Source organism: Trichosurus vulpecula, chromosome 4 (assembly GCF_011100635.1).
Source record: "Trichosurus vulpecula isolate mTriVul1 chromosome 4, mTriVul1.pri, whole genome shotgun sequence".
Lineage (NCBI taxonomy): Eukaryota > Metazoa > Chordata > Mammalia > Diprotodontia > Phalangeridae > Trichosurus > Trichosurus vulpecula.
In genome coordinates, this window is record NC_050576.1 from 364515724 (window position 1) to 364532912 (window position 17189).

Genomic DNA, 17189 nt, shown 5'->3' on the forward strand with positions numbered 1-17189 from the left:
AGAGGCATAGACAATGATTCCTTCAGTTTTTACAAATATCTGCCTTTGCTTTAGACTTGTCTCTCATATGCTCATCTTATGGTCCCCTAAAGTTTCACAGATGTTTCAACCTGCAGGAACTGTTCATATTGATCTTCACCTTAGGCTTCTAATTGCCAGTCTATGGCTACTATGCTTCTTGCTCTAGGATAATAAAGTAGAAATGCCAAGGCAGGGTCCACTGCTGTTAAGATGAGAGAATGTCCCATCATGCTCCACCTGGAGCCATGTTAGAGTTTATGAGGGAATGCTTGAGTAAAGTGAGGTAGCAAAATCTTCGCTTGAAAACTTTAGGGAAAGGAGGGTGCCTTCACTCAACATTCCCTCTTTCCCCATTGCCTACATTCACAGGATTTTTATTACTCCAACCCTGATCCCAATAGGAGAATTTGGGTGTCAGCTTTTTCTACGCTTGCCATTCATTTTGCAGCCTAACAAATGTTGTAGCTTTGAGGGATACTCAGTGCTTTCTACTATTGACTACTTCAGAAATCCAATCTTTTATCAATTAATGTAATAGAGCCAAGGTATGTATGACTTAGACACAAAAGCAACACAGTAGGGAGTCCGTGCAAACAGCTTCTCAATCACTCAGAGAGCTGAACATTTCTGAATTTTTTTCTCTCCCCAGAGTAATTGTAGATAATTTATTACCTGAGCTAACCTTGTGCCTTAATACATTTTATCACAATTTAGAACTCAATGCTATAATTTTATTTGCTGATTCTGAAGTTATACACTATGTATAGACTCTACTTAAAATGATCACTAATATGCAGCAATATGTTTTAAATATGTTTTTAAATGACCTAGAACCCTCTAAAGAGACACAATTCAGATCTAATTGGTGACTCAACTGGAGCTTTATACCTTTGCTACTATTCATTTAGGAAAAAAATTCTGCAGAACCTGTCTAAAGCATTTCCATCATTTCTATATACATAACAGTGTCTCTTCTATGGTAAGGCATATCGTAAAAAGTAAAACTGATTTGATAGGAGGAGGGATGAAAGGAAAATTTGCTGTGATTCCCAAGGGAATACATGCTTCCAAATCTGAAAATTACAGCTGTGTATCTAGCTAGATGATGAAATGACACAATGATGAAACATAGGCATAGAGTTTATTTTTCCCAAGTCAAGCAAACCATCAGTAATGCATTCCCAAAGAGGCAGCTAAAGATGCTCCTCACAGACTATGATAACAGAAACCAATTGTCTTAATAGTGTGCACCTGAGAAGTAAGAATGAATCTTGATATTCTTTTAAAAATGGAAGAAATCTTTAGTTTATTTGGAAAAGAATTCTTGAAATATTCTCTTTAGACTCACCTTTTGTGTTGGGTTCGTATGGGTTCACCCATCTTTGTCTCGGTGACTTTTATTTTTTTTTAAAACAGTTTAGGAAAATTGGAACAATGTTTACTATGAAAGAAAGGACTTTGTGGGATAATTTAAAGAACAATTATTAGTTAATTATCAGATTGTTTAGAAGACATTAGTTTTCTTAATCTATCTCAAAGCACTTACAGATAAAAAAGAACCTTAGAAAGATGGTTTATGTGGATGACCAACAAAGGGCCTTTTCAATTCCACTTGAGACTTAATGATTAGGATAAGATGGATAAAGAGTTTTGATACTTACATACTTAGATGTTAGAAGGATCAAGGTTCACATTCCCTCAAATAATACTGAGCTTTGTTTCCTACCCCCAAGAGAGTTTTCTATATACAATCTCATGCTTTGTTAAGGAACACAATTAGCTGGGGATTTGAAAAGAGGATTTTTTTCCAGCTCTAAATCTTTAATATGATGATCCTATGACTGTGTGTAAAGTTTTATTCTAATTGGGAAAATTCAGCTCCACTATATGAATATGAGAGTCAGGGAGACTGAGGTTGCTTGAGAGACTCAGAGAAAATAATTGCCAAGACTAGTAGCCTCATGGCTGTGGGTTGAAAAGTACTACTTGGTACAACTATGTTCTGTTTTTTTTTTCCTGGCCACATTGAAGAAATGAACTGGCAGAATTGAAGAAAAAAATGGAAAAAAATGCCCCAATACTTAAGCTTATCTTTATTATTGTCTTCTACAGGGTGATATTTATTATAAAGGTCACTAAGACTTTATCACTGGAAGTGTAAAGGGTGATCTCCAGCATCAAATCTAAGGCAGTTACATGTCTTAAACACCATGGGATAGCATTCTGGAGGAGTACCAAAAGAACATTTTTAAATGCATAAAGTCTCACAGGAGAATTCATGGAATTTTATTTAAAGTTGGAAAGAAGTTTAGTAATCATTTTCTCCTTCTTCCCAGAAATCTAAAGCAATTGATTGCTGGTAAATAGTCCGTTAAACACGCTTCACATACGTTTAGTGACAGGGATTTCAGTGCGTTACAAAGCAGCCTGTGGAGTGTTTGAAAAGTTCTAGTTCTGAGAAACTTTATTCCTCACGTTGATATTTATCCTGCTTTAGCGAGAAAGTAAGAAGAGGCTAACATATGTTTAAGTCAACAAAGACTACGTCCTGTACACATGGAAATCAAAGAAGGTTTGATAGAATTCATTCTCAGGGACAAACAAAATTTCTTTGTGTAGACATTTCCAAACCAGTTTTTATCGGCACTTGCCCAGTTCTTCTGAATGTGATGTGTTAACTGCTTTCCTGGTTTATCTTTGAAGCATGGGTGATGGTTTTCACACCTTTTGCCATCTTGCCCATACTCTTTTGGATGCACTGTACCACATCAATGTCTTTTATATAATGTGATACCTAATACTTAACAGAATACTCTGTGATGTGATCGAATGGTACTTTCATTATTTTGTCAGTTTTGTACCTTTTTTTCTTTCTGTTTCATCTTCCCTATGTCCATCTGCTTTTACTTGGGTCCTTCGAATGGAATCCTGTACTCAGGATCCATTCTCACTCTTATGCTCCAGATGGTTTTCCCTCCTTCTGCCCCATATTATGAATCACCCATTTTTCATGAATCTGAATGTGAAATCCATATTTTGACTTAATTGTAGTTGTACCTTCTGTATTTATTATGGATGGTTAATAATGTTGAATAAATAAGAGATATTTCTCCAGCTCCTCTCAAAGAGACCAGATGGTTTTGGTACTGTGAGAACAATCAAACCTGCACATGTATGGGAAATAAAGGGTAAAAAAATGAAAAATGGTTTTTGTTCACCAGAAACTGGAAAAGAGAAAAGCAGGTTTTTTGGGTAGCCAAGGTGGCTCAGCCTTGGCCAGAACAGAAAAGGGTCACCAGAATATAAAAAGATTTCTTGGATAAATAATTGAGAGCATCTTGGCTTGTATTAAAAGAGAAGAATTTAGGGGCAGCTAGGTGGCACAGTGAGTAGAGCACTAGCCCTGGAGTGAGGAGGACCTGAGTTCAAATCTGGCCTCAGATGCTTGACACATGTACTAGCTGTGTGACCTTGGGCAAGTCACTTAACCCCAATTGCCCTGCCCACCCCCCCAAAAGAATTTTTAAAATAGCAGAAAGAATCAAAAGCAATCATTATCATCCATGTGGCTGGCATAGTGTGCTTTAAGTTCACGAAGTGTTTCACAGATATATTGTTATGTGTTACTGAAGGCGACTGGTGAGTTAGATGCTGTTATTCCCACACATACACACACACATACATTTTACAAATGACAAAACTGAGACAAAGAAGTTTTGTCTTGCTTGTAGTCACAGAGACAGAAAATATCCAGTGATTTTTTTTTAAATGAGATTCAAACTCAGATGTTCTTGATTCCACATCTAGTAGTCAATCTACTATGCATCCAACTGTGAAAACCTCCAGTTTTGAATTTTGAAGGTAGGACCTATTAAATTCCTTAAACAAAGGAATAGTTAATACTAAACAGAGTCAGAAAACTTAGGGTTAGCTGGAGTTTTTTGAATACCACCATCTCTTGCTAGAGAAAGGCTACAGAAAAGCTAGACTTTGCTTAGGCTGTCATATATAATTTTCAATCTTTTGTCACTTAATCTCTGTAATGGCTATCCTCCATTCCTAGAACGTAAGGCTTCTTTCCTTCTATCTCATAGAATCCTTCACATCATTCAAGATGCAGAAAAAGTTATCACCTTCAGCATGAAGCCTTTCCTGATTACACAAATGGTAGTTCCTTACCTCATGAATCGCCTTTCATGTATTTCATATCTACCTACATATGCACATGGTGTCTGCTCTGATAGAATATATTTCTTTGAGGGCAAGGACTTTCACTCTTGACTTTTTATTCTCAGTTCCTTTTCCTAGTGGATAGATGGATGAATGGTTTAATGAACTGTAAAAGATAGAAGTATTTAGGGACTTTTATATAGGACAAGTACCAAAATGTTATGGACTGTACACCTATTGAATATAATATACCTTGTCACCGATTACTAAATCTTCCTTTCTTGTATATGATCATTGTTGTGTTCTCCAACTAATGGGCATAGGATGAAGACTTGTAACATTGTAAAGACCAGAAATACAATTTGGGACTTAATTTTAGAAAATAGTTTATAGGCAATCAGCTTTGTAGTTTATAGGCAATCAACTTTGACCCTTCAGGTAATAACACTCAACTGGCCAGTAATCACTACACTGTATTGGTAGAAAGCTGCTTTACAGTTGTTGGGTTATGAACAGCAAGTCCCAAATGCACTAGTAAATTCTCTGCTTTTTCATGTAATTTAGTGGGGATAGTGAACTACTGTTGTCAGGGTTTAAAACAATCACCTTGTCAATTGTTTTATTGTATTTCTGTGCACTGTACGTACAGGAGGACCAAGCACCATTGTAAAATTTGCCAATTTGGAGCAAGTGAAGACAGGTGTGAGATTACAGCTATAATAAACTTGAAATTGAACACTCTTTGTAGCTGATTTTGTGGAAGGCAATTGGTTTGATTTATGCAATCCAGACCACAGAAGGAAAAAGATGTAAGTCAGCATCTACGGTCAAAGACATAGTGGTTAGATGAGTTGTAGAAGGTCACTTGGAACTGCCAAATTAATGTTTGCCTGTATCTGGCACTTAATGCTGGGGCAGTCAAGTATGTCCATGAAAATGCCATTTGGAAAAAGGGAAAAACAAGTTATTTAGGAAAGATGTCATTCAGAAAAAGTTGAGACTGCTGTTAACATATAAATCTGAAGTACCTGTAGGGGCCCAAGGCAAGGCACATCATTTGTAAGTATATTTGTTACCCAGAAGATACTTAAATTCTCTAAGAATACCTCCATGGCCCAGTTCAGTAATTAGACCTCTCTTTAGAGTATAGAGACAATACATTTATGAAACTCCAATGGAAAACGAGCTGTGTAAAGCATTATGAGAAGCATTTTAAAAAATGTCGGACTCTATTGAATCAGAATTTGTCTGGGTGTGCTTATTGTCATGGGGGGAGTGAGGAGGCTGGGAGTGTCAGTTGCACAAAAACTTAACAAAATTGAACTTGACAAGCTCTGAAAATTCATAGTTTCCCAAGCACAGATAAGTAAGCAATTTAGTGGCTCTATGGCTTCAGCATCTATAAAAATGAGGGCATTGGACTAAACTAGAAGATCTCAAAGGTTTCTTTCATTTCTAAAATGCAATTATTCCAGTCTCTGTGATTCTGCTACAGAATGTAGAGGATGAAGTGAAAGACACAGATAAGGAACTCTGCAATTCTCCATTCAGATGTTTTTGAGTATTATTGAATCTTGTTGAGGTATTCAATAAAAGAACAAAGTCATTGCAAGGAAAAGAAGAAGAGAGATAACCCCCTTGAGTTTGTTAGCTTGTCCATTTGAATTCTTGGTTGAAGAAAAGACCATCAATCATGATCTGTAACAAAGTATAATCTCTAGAAGTTTGCATGGCCTAAGACACAACACAAAATAAGCATATCTCCTTCTCTGCTCCTCCCTATTCACCACCCACAACACCCCCCCCCCCCCCCCCCCCCCCCCCGCCCCCAGGCCTGGACACACATACAAACAAACAATGCATATTGAATTTTAAATAGGTGAAGTCAGATTAGACTGAACATCACTGACAGCCTGGAAGAGGAACCTTAGTCACAAAAGGGTGTTGTAGTTTTTGGGAATGGTAGGGAAAAGGAACAGGAGGTTGGGTGGACAGAAGTACCCCTTCATTACCTTTCCTTAATAACAGTGGATGAGTAGAATTATGGGCTGATCTTAGGTATGAAAAGGGTTAACAATTCAAGTCAACATAAGCATGCTTTCAAAAGACTTTATTTCAGAAACATGAACATAAACATTATCAACTTTATTGTTTCAGGAACAAAACTGAGTACCTCCCTTAGGAACTATTCTGTTTATAATTAACGGCAATTTTGTTCTTTGGTCTTTATTAACAAAGTGACTCACTACTTCCACACACTAGCATATCAACTCCAATTTTTTTCTATTTCCCCTTTGAAATGTAAAAAAAACCCAAAAAATAGTTATCTATTCTAATCACAGAATAGCCTTTAAAGATGCTCACGTGTTTACCTAGTCAGCTAGAGAAGGAAAGAATTTTTGAAGGGTATGACTTAGAAAAGGGAATTTTACATATATAGTTTATTAGAGCAGGAAGGGAGTTGAAAATCATTTAGAGTCCAAGTTCTTTGCTTTGCAGATGAAGAAACTAAGGCTCTAAGAAATCAAATAACATTATCAAGGTCACACAGTTTATATTAGTGAATGATTGAACCAGGGCCAGGTCCCCTAGCACGTAATACGCATTCAGTATATTTTACTTGGATTGGATTGGATGGAGTTCTTCCTGGCAGATAACTTTGGAGTATTTGACTCCTTCCCACTTGCTCTCACTTTGTGAAAGTTATGTCTATAGGTTACCAGTAGACGAGAACTCCAGTTCCTCTTAAATTGAGTCAATGTTATATTTAATCAATAAATAGAACCTGAAGATGTGAACCAACAAAAAGGAAAAATAAATTTAAAAATCAACAAATCAATAAGCCCTTTTCTCTCTTTTCCTACCTTTTTTTTTTTACTTTGTGTTCCTCTCTATTCTTCGTCTAATGTTTTTGGCTGCTAAAAAGTAGCTAAGTTCTTATTTTTGCAATACAATCAATCTGCCTAACATGTTTTCACTAGTTAACTTTTAAACTGTGGTCTTTCTTTTACATTGACTTTGCATAAATGCCCTCATTAAACAATTTTTGCAAATGTGATGCTGGTTTGTGGTTTAAGTTGCATCATGGAATTGTGTTGATGGTAAATAGCCGTGGGCCCTTCCCTTTGTGGTCTAAGCACAACCACACTGACCTTTTGCCCTTTTAGCCGCCCAGAAGTTGCATTACTTCTTGTGCCTAGTTCTTCCAGTTTTTTTTTCAGATCTCCTATTTCAAAATTTACTAAAAAGAGATTATAAAACAATAGAATATGGAATTGTGTATGCATATGTGTACATGTACACACACACACCCCAATGCACCATTGGATTGGTGACCTTATCGATATGGGTACTTTTTTCTAGTGTTGATAATTACAACCCAGTCCCTCATTTTTTGTGTTGTGCAACTCATTCCTTTATTGTTCAGTCATTGTCTAGTCATGTCAGACTCTTCATGACCCAATTTGGGATTTTCTTGTCAAAAATACTGGAATGGTTTGCCATTTCTTTCTCCATCTTAATTTATAGAGGAGGAAACTAAGGTAAATAGAGTTAAGTAATTTGTCCAGGGTCACATAGCTAGTAAGTGTCTGAGGCAGATTTGAACTTAGGAAGGTGAGAATTCCTAACTCCAGGCCTGGCACCTTACCACTGTGCCACCTAGCTGTCCCACTCTTGTTCCTATCTTCCCATAAATCCTCTAGTGGGCACAGCCAGGATGCTGAGATCCTTCTCCTAGTTTACATAGAACCTCAGATCTAGAGCTAGAGGGCCTAACATGTAAATATTGGGCCCTTCATCAATGTTTTGGGGCTAATTGTTCTCATACTCTGTCTACTCCAACTCTCATTTTCCAGATGAGGAAATATGGTTGAAGGAGGTTATCCTTTATTCCCTATTTCTACCAAATGCAGGAATACATATATGTGTATATGTGTATATGTATATGTGTATATATATATACATATATATATATACACACATACACATATATATATGTGTGTGTATATATATGTATGTATATGTGTGTGTATACACACACACACACACACACACACACACACATATATATATATATATATATATACATATATATATATGAGATATAATTCATCTCTGATACTCTTTAGTATCGATGATAGGTTGGTTCTCCCTCCACCTAGCAATGTGCACTTTTTTTGGGTGGGGTGGAGAGCTGCTTTTTAATCATTTTACAGCAAATGCCTGAGAATACCTCATCCTTCTCTTTCATTTTTACAACTGGAAAATTTGAAGCCCAGAAAAAGTAAGGAATGGATCCAAGTTCACACAGCTGTTTAAAGTTTGGATTAGAATTTAGGTCTCCCAAATTTAAGATCATTGTCATTCTTTCTATAACAGGTAAAAGTAGATTGGCTTCCTCAAACAAGCATCATTTTAAACTATAAAATATAATGCTAGTGACCAATCTGGAATAGCCTTTTGATTTCAGTTTTATTATTTTTGCATTAAAGTTGAGGACTACTTTCCAGTAGTCAAACTTATTCACTGGGTTCCTGAAATTTGGGCAGGTGTTTCCAACAATCCTAGGGTACTCTGAGATAAGCATAGCCTTTGACACAAATAAGGACCATACCTCATTAATATTATTTTCTAACCATCTGAGCTAACTGACCTCAGGCTGCCCAGCAAAGGTAGTGCTCCTGTTGATGTTGCTGCTTGAAAATCAATCAGTTATTCAAGAGGCATTTATTAAGCACCGACTATGTGCCGCAGACGCAGCTAGATATCTCAGTGGATAGAGCACTGGACCTGGAGTCAGGAAGACCTGAGTTCAAATCTGGTCTCAGACACTCACTAGTTGTATAACCCTGAGAAAGCCACTTAACCTCTGCCTTAATCCACTGTAGAAGCAAATGGTAAACCATTCTAGAATCTTTGCCAAGAAAACCCCAAGGACGGTACTGTCTGGCTGTGGTCCTGTCAGTCATGAAGAGTGGGATACAACTGAAGGACTGAACACCAACAATGTGCCACAGGCTGTACTAATGTGTGGGGATGAAAGGAAAAAAGCAAATCTTCCCCTATTCTCAAGGAACTTATGTACTAATGATAGGAGGCAACATCAATAAACCTGTATGTATCAGATAGGTGTAGAGATAATGGAGAGTACCCTTGAAGAGCAAAGCACTGGTAGCTGTAGAGACCAGGAAAGGCCTAGAAAGAGTTATACTTGATTGAATCTTAAATGAAGCCAGGGTTTCTTAAATTGAAAGGTGATGAGGAAGAGCAATGAGTGCATTTGAGACAGGCAGTACAAAAATGCAGAGTTGGGAAATGGAGTATCATGTTTGAGGAGGAGAAACTAGGCCAGTGTCACTGGATTGTAGAGTGCCTAGAAGGGCTTAAAGAATAAGAAGAAGAGAAGGGTAAGACGAGCTCTGCAAAATGAAAGGCCTTAAAATTCAGAGTATTTTATATTTGATCCTAGAGGTATCAGGGAGCTAGTTTGGCAGCTTTGTAGGGGATGACTTAGATAGGGGAGAGTCATGAGAAAAGTGGCCATCCAATAAGCTATTGCAGTTGTCCAGGTAAGAAATGATTAGGATCTGAACTAGAGTACAATGCACAGTGAATTGTCTCAGAAAGAAGAAATGTGAGAGAAAAGGAGAGGAAGAAAGCCCGAGATTTGGTAACACATTAAATATGTGGTGTAAGCAAGAAAGAAGTTGTGGATGACATTGAGGTTCCAAACCTGTGAATTGGAAAGCTGGTGGTATCTTTGATAGGAATAGTGAAGTTCAGAAGAAGAGAGGGTTTGGAGGAAATAAATTCTGTTTTGGACACATTGGGTTTGAGGGGATGTCTCCATGTTATCTACTTTGAAATGTCCTATAGGTAGTTGATGACTTAGTAGTAGAGATCCAGAAATCATTTAGTAAAGATGATAATTGGACCCACTGGAGATAATGAGATGACTAATCTCGTTATTTATTTAGGATGCAAACCATTATAGATAGATAGATAGATAGATAGAAAAGGATTGGGAGGAAAAAATTAAGATCATTATAGAAATGTTAAGAGACTGAGCACCAGAATGAGATAGGGACAAGCATTAGTTATTAACTTCCAAGGAATACCCAACACTTTTCAAAAGTTTCCTTATCCTAGCAACTTACCAACTATCCCTAACAAGGTATAATTAAAACCTATAGTGACTGTGGGCTTGAGTGGGTTACTGAATCTAGTCCTAATTTATATCTTTAAAGTAATCCTAGATGTCAATAAAATCTTCCTGCAGATCTGGCCCCAGGTCTATCTAACTGGCTTCTTATTACCTAGAAGGTTTAGGGGAATGTATAGAAGATGGTAAAGTGATCTAATAAAAACCATCTTCTTCTGGTTTCTTTGTGTAACATTAGAGAGGATCAGTGTTCCAGGATATAAGACTACTGTGGTCTGGAAGGAGTATCCTGAAGCCTATTATTTTTCTAATCATTGGAAGTCAGGACATTTTTTGCTCCTAGCCAAATATATGGGCCTATAGTTTCAGCAGCTTTGCAGTTTGCTTCTTCTTTTGGCCTGCACTGAACAGTGATATCACCGTCCCTAACATCACTAATGAAATCACCATTCTTCCAGATTCAATATACCATTGCTGTATTCCACTTTGGTAAAATTGCAAGTTTGCTAAAAGAAACTTCATAGAGCTTTCGGTGAAAAGCTTACAAGGAAGAAAATAAACCTTTCAAGACCTGAGGGAAGTGGCTATACTTCTGTAATTGGAGTTTGGAAACTATAGGGGAAAAAAAAAACCTCATTTATAATCCTGTGTTACGTGCATTTAATTCATGAGTATCGACTAAATTCATACGGTCTCTACCTTATTCTAAAGGTTTAGCAAATGTCCTTGTCTCAACATAAGCGTCTTTTAGGAAAGACAACAATGTTTTAAGTCAAATGATGAACAAATCTGAGAAATATACATTTGAAGAAAGGATATGCATGTAGTGTTCACAATTTTTAAAAAGTGTGCAGATATGTTAGTGGAAATCTTGTGAGTTTAGACAGTATTTACTTTCACATCACACTGCAAGGGATCTCAAGAAATTCATCATGTTTCCCTACCCCTTTTTGTCTCTAAGTGTTTTAACACAAAAAGCAAAGAACAAGATGTGTTGTATTTTAAATTTGCTCTTGAGCTGTTCCTTCTACAACCTCTCTAGCTGTCAGTTTTAGTGTTAACTGAATCTTATAATCAAAATATTCTCACATATATCCAGACTTCTTTTTGCTATATCATTTAAAGTTACAATATATTCTTCTGTCTTACCTAATACAAAGATGGAGGTCAAATAGTTCTAGTCACCATCATGAAATACAGGACCATTCATTCATTCAATTAATGTTTATTAAAAAAAAAACTATTATGTCTCCAGCTAGCCTCTGTGCTAGCCTCTAGGGATACAAAGGGCAGCAAATTAGAGACTTTGCCTTCAAGGACCTTTATTTTATTTGGGGAAAACAACTTAGAGAGGCAAATTTAAATGTTACTTTTTTAAATATGAAGATATTTTTTTAAAAATCAAATGCGAAGCAGTTTTGGAGGGAAGTCATTAGTAATTGAATAGGTGGGGATCAAGATAAACTTCTTTTAGGGAATAGTGCTTGACCTGAGCTTCCAACAGAAAGGTAGAATGCTGAAAGAAGGTGATGAGTAGGGAGTGCCTTCCAGGTATTAGGGACAATCTGTGCAGAGTTATGGAGATGTGAAAGAGAATTTTGTGTATGGAGAACAGCAAATAGATGTAACAACAACGTTGCTAGCAGCTGTTGTGGGCATGAAAGACCAACAACACCAGCATACAGGAGGGATGCTAGCACAAGTTCTTTGATCTGCTTTTCTAAGGAAAGCAACTTTAAGGGTTTAACTGTCTCACTTTAATCAAACATACATATACTATTCACTTAGTTCAGGGGGAAAAGCCAGCTCCCTGAACTTCAAAGCAAATGCAAACATAAATTACAGAGACAACATAAATAGATCAACATTTCTGTCTAACCAAATCACAATACTTAGTTACCAGAGAAGCACCCACGTCTGGGTTTTTAAAGCCAGGGGGCTCTTAACAAGGGCTGCCCAGAGTCTTGTCTGGTCAGATCACAGGACACTCTTCCAGTGAGTGAGAGCCCCAAAGCAAATGCTAACCTCCAAGTATAAATATACCCTTCTTAGAGCCAGAAGGCTTCACACCTAATCAGCAAAAGGGTGCATCCTGGGGCTTCACACCTAGTTATCAAAACAGTGTGGACCTGGGGCTTAGCACCTAGGAAGACTTAATCAAAGGTACTTTATTACTTTAGCATTCTAAAAGAGAAAACAGTAAAAGTGTCCCACCCTAATTACCATAACAGTAGGCCATTTTGGCTGGAAAGTAGGGCGTATGAAAAAGAGTGATATATAGTTTGGAAAGGTAGAGTATAGTCAGATTAGAAAAGATTTTAAAAGCCAATTTAAAGAAATTTTTATATTATCCTAGAGAAAAGAGGGAACCATGGGAGCAAAGTAAGTAGGGAATCAAGTCAGAATTGGACTTTAGAAATATCAATTTGGCTTCTGTGTAGAGAAAAGATTGGGGAGGAGAGAGATGAGTCAAGGAAAATAGAATGGAGGCTACTGTCACATTGTAGGTAACATGAGGAGGGTCTGAATCAGGTTTGTGGTCTTGTGAATTAAAAGGAGATAAGTGTGAAGGACTTGATGGCAATCTACTTATTGCTTCTTCTAAAAGAAGAAAAACATTTATGGAAAGCCTGAACACGAACATGTGTTAGGCTTTGTACAAGCCAGATCCAGATATAACTTGTATAAATATGGTACTTTTTATTCTTGTGCCACTATAGTAAATTAGACACAGACACAGACACACACACACACACACACACACACACAAGAAAGTCATTTTTAATGAAATAGAAAGCATTACTGAATTTCCAATATTGGCTCCTCCTAATTTGATCAGCTAGTCACTTGATTCCAGGAAGAAATGAAGTGATTTTGATACAGTTTTCTCAAAATTACCATATTTGTTACTTCTCAGTATTGTATATTCTTCTAGATAAACTGGTTTTACTCTAGTGTCTTCCCTGTATTAATGATGGACTAGAATTTGCAGCATTTTTGTCTTTGCCATTTAAAAATATAAGCTTTAAAGTTGCCTATTTCTGGTTCTTAGGAACTTATTTCTCTTTCCTTCCCCTCTGCCCCATGAATTTTGAAGAATGGTAGTTCGTAACAGAACAGCAACATTAAGCAATCCTTTCTGTAGCAGAATTTCTTTTCCCTTTATTTTGTTTTGGTTTTTGGATGAATTTTCCCACCCCTTCCACTTCTTTGGATTATACAAGGAGCACACTTTAATATTCATTCCTAGTAACTTTTAATTTGGGTGGTGTTATTCTCAGAGGTTTACACACAACACCACTTGAAGAGGCCTGAGATACTCAATATTTGATCCTAGGGCACTGCAAGTTATTTTATTGTTACTGTTAAATACTATAAATGAATTTTAATCACAACATCAAGCACTTAGTGTTAATGTTTTCCATGCTTTATGAGTGACTTTAATCACAGGGGATCTTGGCAGGTTTATTTCTCTAGAGTTTGGGTGGGTTTTCCTTCTTCTCCAGAGCCCATGTTAAAGATTTTTGACACTAACAGTGCTGAATCAATTGTAAATTCACATTTTATGTAATAACAGACCATTTTAATTTCATGAGGTAAAGAATTGGCTTCCCCTCGCAAATAGCACTGAAGAAAGCAATATTGTCAAAAGAACCAGTGTGGTACATCAAGAGATAAATCTGTTGAATTAAATAAGAGGCTTTCGTTACCTTTTACATCGCATTTCCATATAACATAAGCATTAATTAAACCCTTCAGTGCATTCCTTCTTTCAGGAGAGCTTTTTTTTCTGTGCTGACAAGAAATGTCGACCAGGAGAAAATGTGGGACCCAAGACCTGCCATTAAAAATATACTCACTTGTGCAGAGAGAATAGTGGCTGTATTCAAACAGACAGGCAGAAAGTGAGAGCAGGGAAATATCATCTTCCATTCTTACCCTTGCTTGTTAAACAGACTATGGCAGTATCAGTGAAATAATCTTTCTCTACCTTGAGCTTACAAGGACAAGGACATCTGAAACCTTATTACTAGTGCCGTCACCAAATATTACTCGGGACATTTCAAATGAAAATAGAAGGAGAACAATAATATTTTTAGTTCTCTTAATACACCTTCATTTTCACGGTGAGCAACTTGGACTACACCGAAGAAAAGTAGGCTTTTTCCTTTGGTAAAGTGAGGGTATAATTTGTGTGGCAATGGTTGGATGATTCTGATAGAACGGTACCATGATACTTCAGGGCAGTGATGAAGAAATGCTTTCCTAATAGTCTGCTACAGCACTTTTAATCACATGCCACCACTTTATCTTCTTATTCTAGGGGAACACTTAAGAATCTGCCCTCAGGAATACACATGCTGCACCACAGAAATGGAAGACAAATTGAGCCAACAAAGCAAACTGGAGTTTGAAAATCTTGTGGAAGAGACAAGCCATTTTGTGCGTACCACCTTTGTGTCAAGGCACAAGAAATTTGATGGTAGGTGAAATGTTCTCAGTGTTCCTCCTACTGCATTTCTGAAGTTATTTTTTTCCTTTCTTATAAAAATCTCCCTATATTGTGCACAGTGATTGACAGTAAATAGTAAGGACATTGAATTCAGTCTTGAACGTTTGCAAGCCATGGTTATTTCATAAGAAAAGCAACGTTTTTCTTTTTAGTAGAGTTTGCAAAAGGTGTCATTCTGAGAAAAGGAAAATAACACAAAAATATGTGATTTTGAATGGCTCGTGCTCTCAAAAATATATTCCAAATAGAATGAAGTATTCATTATATTGCAGTGAATCCCAGAATCGATTTTTATGACCTAATGGACTTACTTAAGTTATCTTAAAGGCAATTGTGTTAAATTCCTGTAAACAAAATTAATTTCAATTAAAACATTATTCAACATACATGCATCCTTTTAGGGGGCAGAGAAAGCTATTGGAATCAAAGGAAATTGTATTGAGTCACAAGTACAAGAAGTTTAGGAGTCAACATTATATCATTGGTCAAAATTATATTTAAGGTTGCAACTATATGTATATATGTGATAGACATCCTATGGCAAAATTTTCCTGCTGGGATGTATCAATAGTTGATAACACAGTTCAGTGCTTCTCTGTTTACCTGATTTTTCATCACTTCAAAGTGGCCTTAGAAAACAATTGAGTTTGATACATTTTGTTGAGTAAATTGCTCAATCATATATTTTTTATTTGAGAGGAGAGGAAGCAGTTATTTCAGTCAGATCATTTTGTGTTAGCCTGACTAAAACTAACATTGAGTTCAGAGGTCACTTCTAAATGTAAGTAACATATAAACATAATATGCATTTCTGTCATTAAAAGTTATTGAGAACTACACACCCAAAAGTGACCATAAAGAGTATTTGTAGTCATCCCACATTGGCTTTTTTGCCTTTCTCAGCCATTTGTCTCTATAGAACAAATGATAAATCTTAGGCTCTCTTCTAGTTCCCTTTTTTGATTTAGGGTTTGAGCACCATGTGCTTGAGATGCCTCACATTTCAAGAGATCCCTCAGTATTAGGATGTTATGATTTGACAATAGGATTTACAGCATCAGATTTGAGCCTTTTTTATTGCTGATTATTGAGCAATCTTCATTTCTATGATCCTTTTAAAATAAATATTCTCTATGAAAAGTCATAAGAGAAAGTAATTAATATCAAGACAACTATATTACCTTGTCTCATCATACCTTTACCAAAGAAATTACTAAAATTTAAACTTAGTTTTAAAAAAAAAATTTAACACTTATTGGAGCCTAAATTATTGTATTTGTTTAAAAGTGATTTTTTCCAGAAAATGTGAAATTGTAACAACTTGAAAAATATTTTGTAAAGGTTTGTTCTAAACTAGCTTGCAAATTTTGATTACCATTACGGTGTTTTAGGCACCATCCTGGTATCTATCAGCATATCAGTGCTATGGGCGAAGAGCCTAAAGTCAAAAGAGCTGCCATTCATTTTTTTCGTCTCCTCTTGTCAGTGCTCAGTAAATATATCATCTGCTTAAAGGTCCTTTTTCTTTGCTGAGTGGGTTAATAAAATTTCATCCTTTTTATTGTGGAAACCTGATTTCATGCATATTGGCACTCTAATAAAATTATTAAAAGGCAGGTCCATGAAGCATTTCATGATCATGGATTGGATTGGCAGTTGGGAGATAGAAGTGTTGGATTTTATTATATCTGATAATTCATATAGAAATCTGCTCTAGATTTTCCTGTACTTCCACTTCTCTTTCCCTCTCTCTCCCTATGCATGAATTTCTCTATGACCATACATATAAGAAAGTACATCTGTATATATTAAACAGAGGTGATTTTATGTAATTTCCTTGAATGCGTCTATGGCAACCAGTTTATTGCATGACAGACTACACATCTCTTGACAGAGGGAAAGTCCTCCACCCCTGTAGCTCTGGTTATAGATGATACCTCACTTCAACCTGAGATACCCTGTTTGTGATTATACAAAGCTGGAATGAGCTCTTGGCTGCCGAGTACTAGCTATTGAAGTTATGTCTTTGGAAAATACTTCTCCTTTATTTGATATACTACAGCTACAAAATCATATTGAAATAATGTCAGGGAAATAGCCTTAGTGGGAAAGATACTAAATTGTTATAAGTAAAAGATGGATAGTGAAGATATTTAGGTATTTAGGGAGTATTTTTTTCCTTTTCTTTTAACAAATACAAGTATCCATCAAGTATGAACCAAAAAGTCTCTGTTACTATGACCACGCCTTTTAATTGCTCTCAATTGGCAATTTGTAATCCTGCAATCACGTTTTTGTCTTATTTGAGAATCCCCTTTCTAT

At 36.4% G+C, this 17189-nt stretch overlaps 1 protein-coding gene across 1 annotated transcript in view; it reads left to right on the plus strand.

Moving 5' to 3' along the window:
• The window catches only part of LOC118847255 (glypican-6-like), a 333262-nt gene extending 318417 nt beyond the window's left edge, over window positions 1-14845 (plus strand). The window contains exon 2 of the mRNA XM_036755770.1: window positions 14679-14845. Within this exon, the coding sequence (XP_036611665.1) occupies window positions 14679-14845 (167 nt within the window). The remainder of the gene's footprint in view (window positions 1-14678) is intronic.
• Window positions 14846-17189: the final 2344 nt, after the last annotated feature.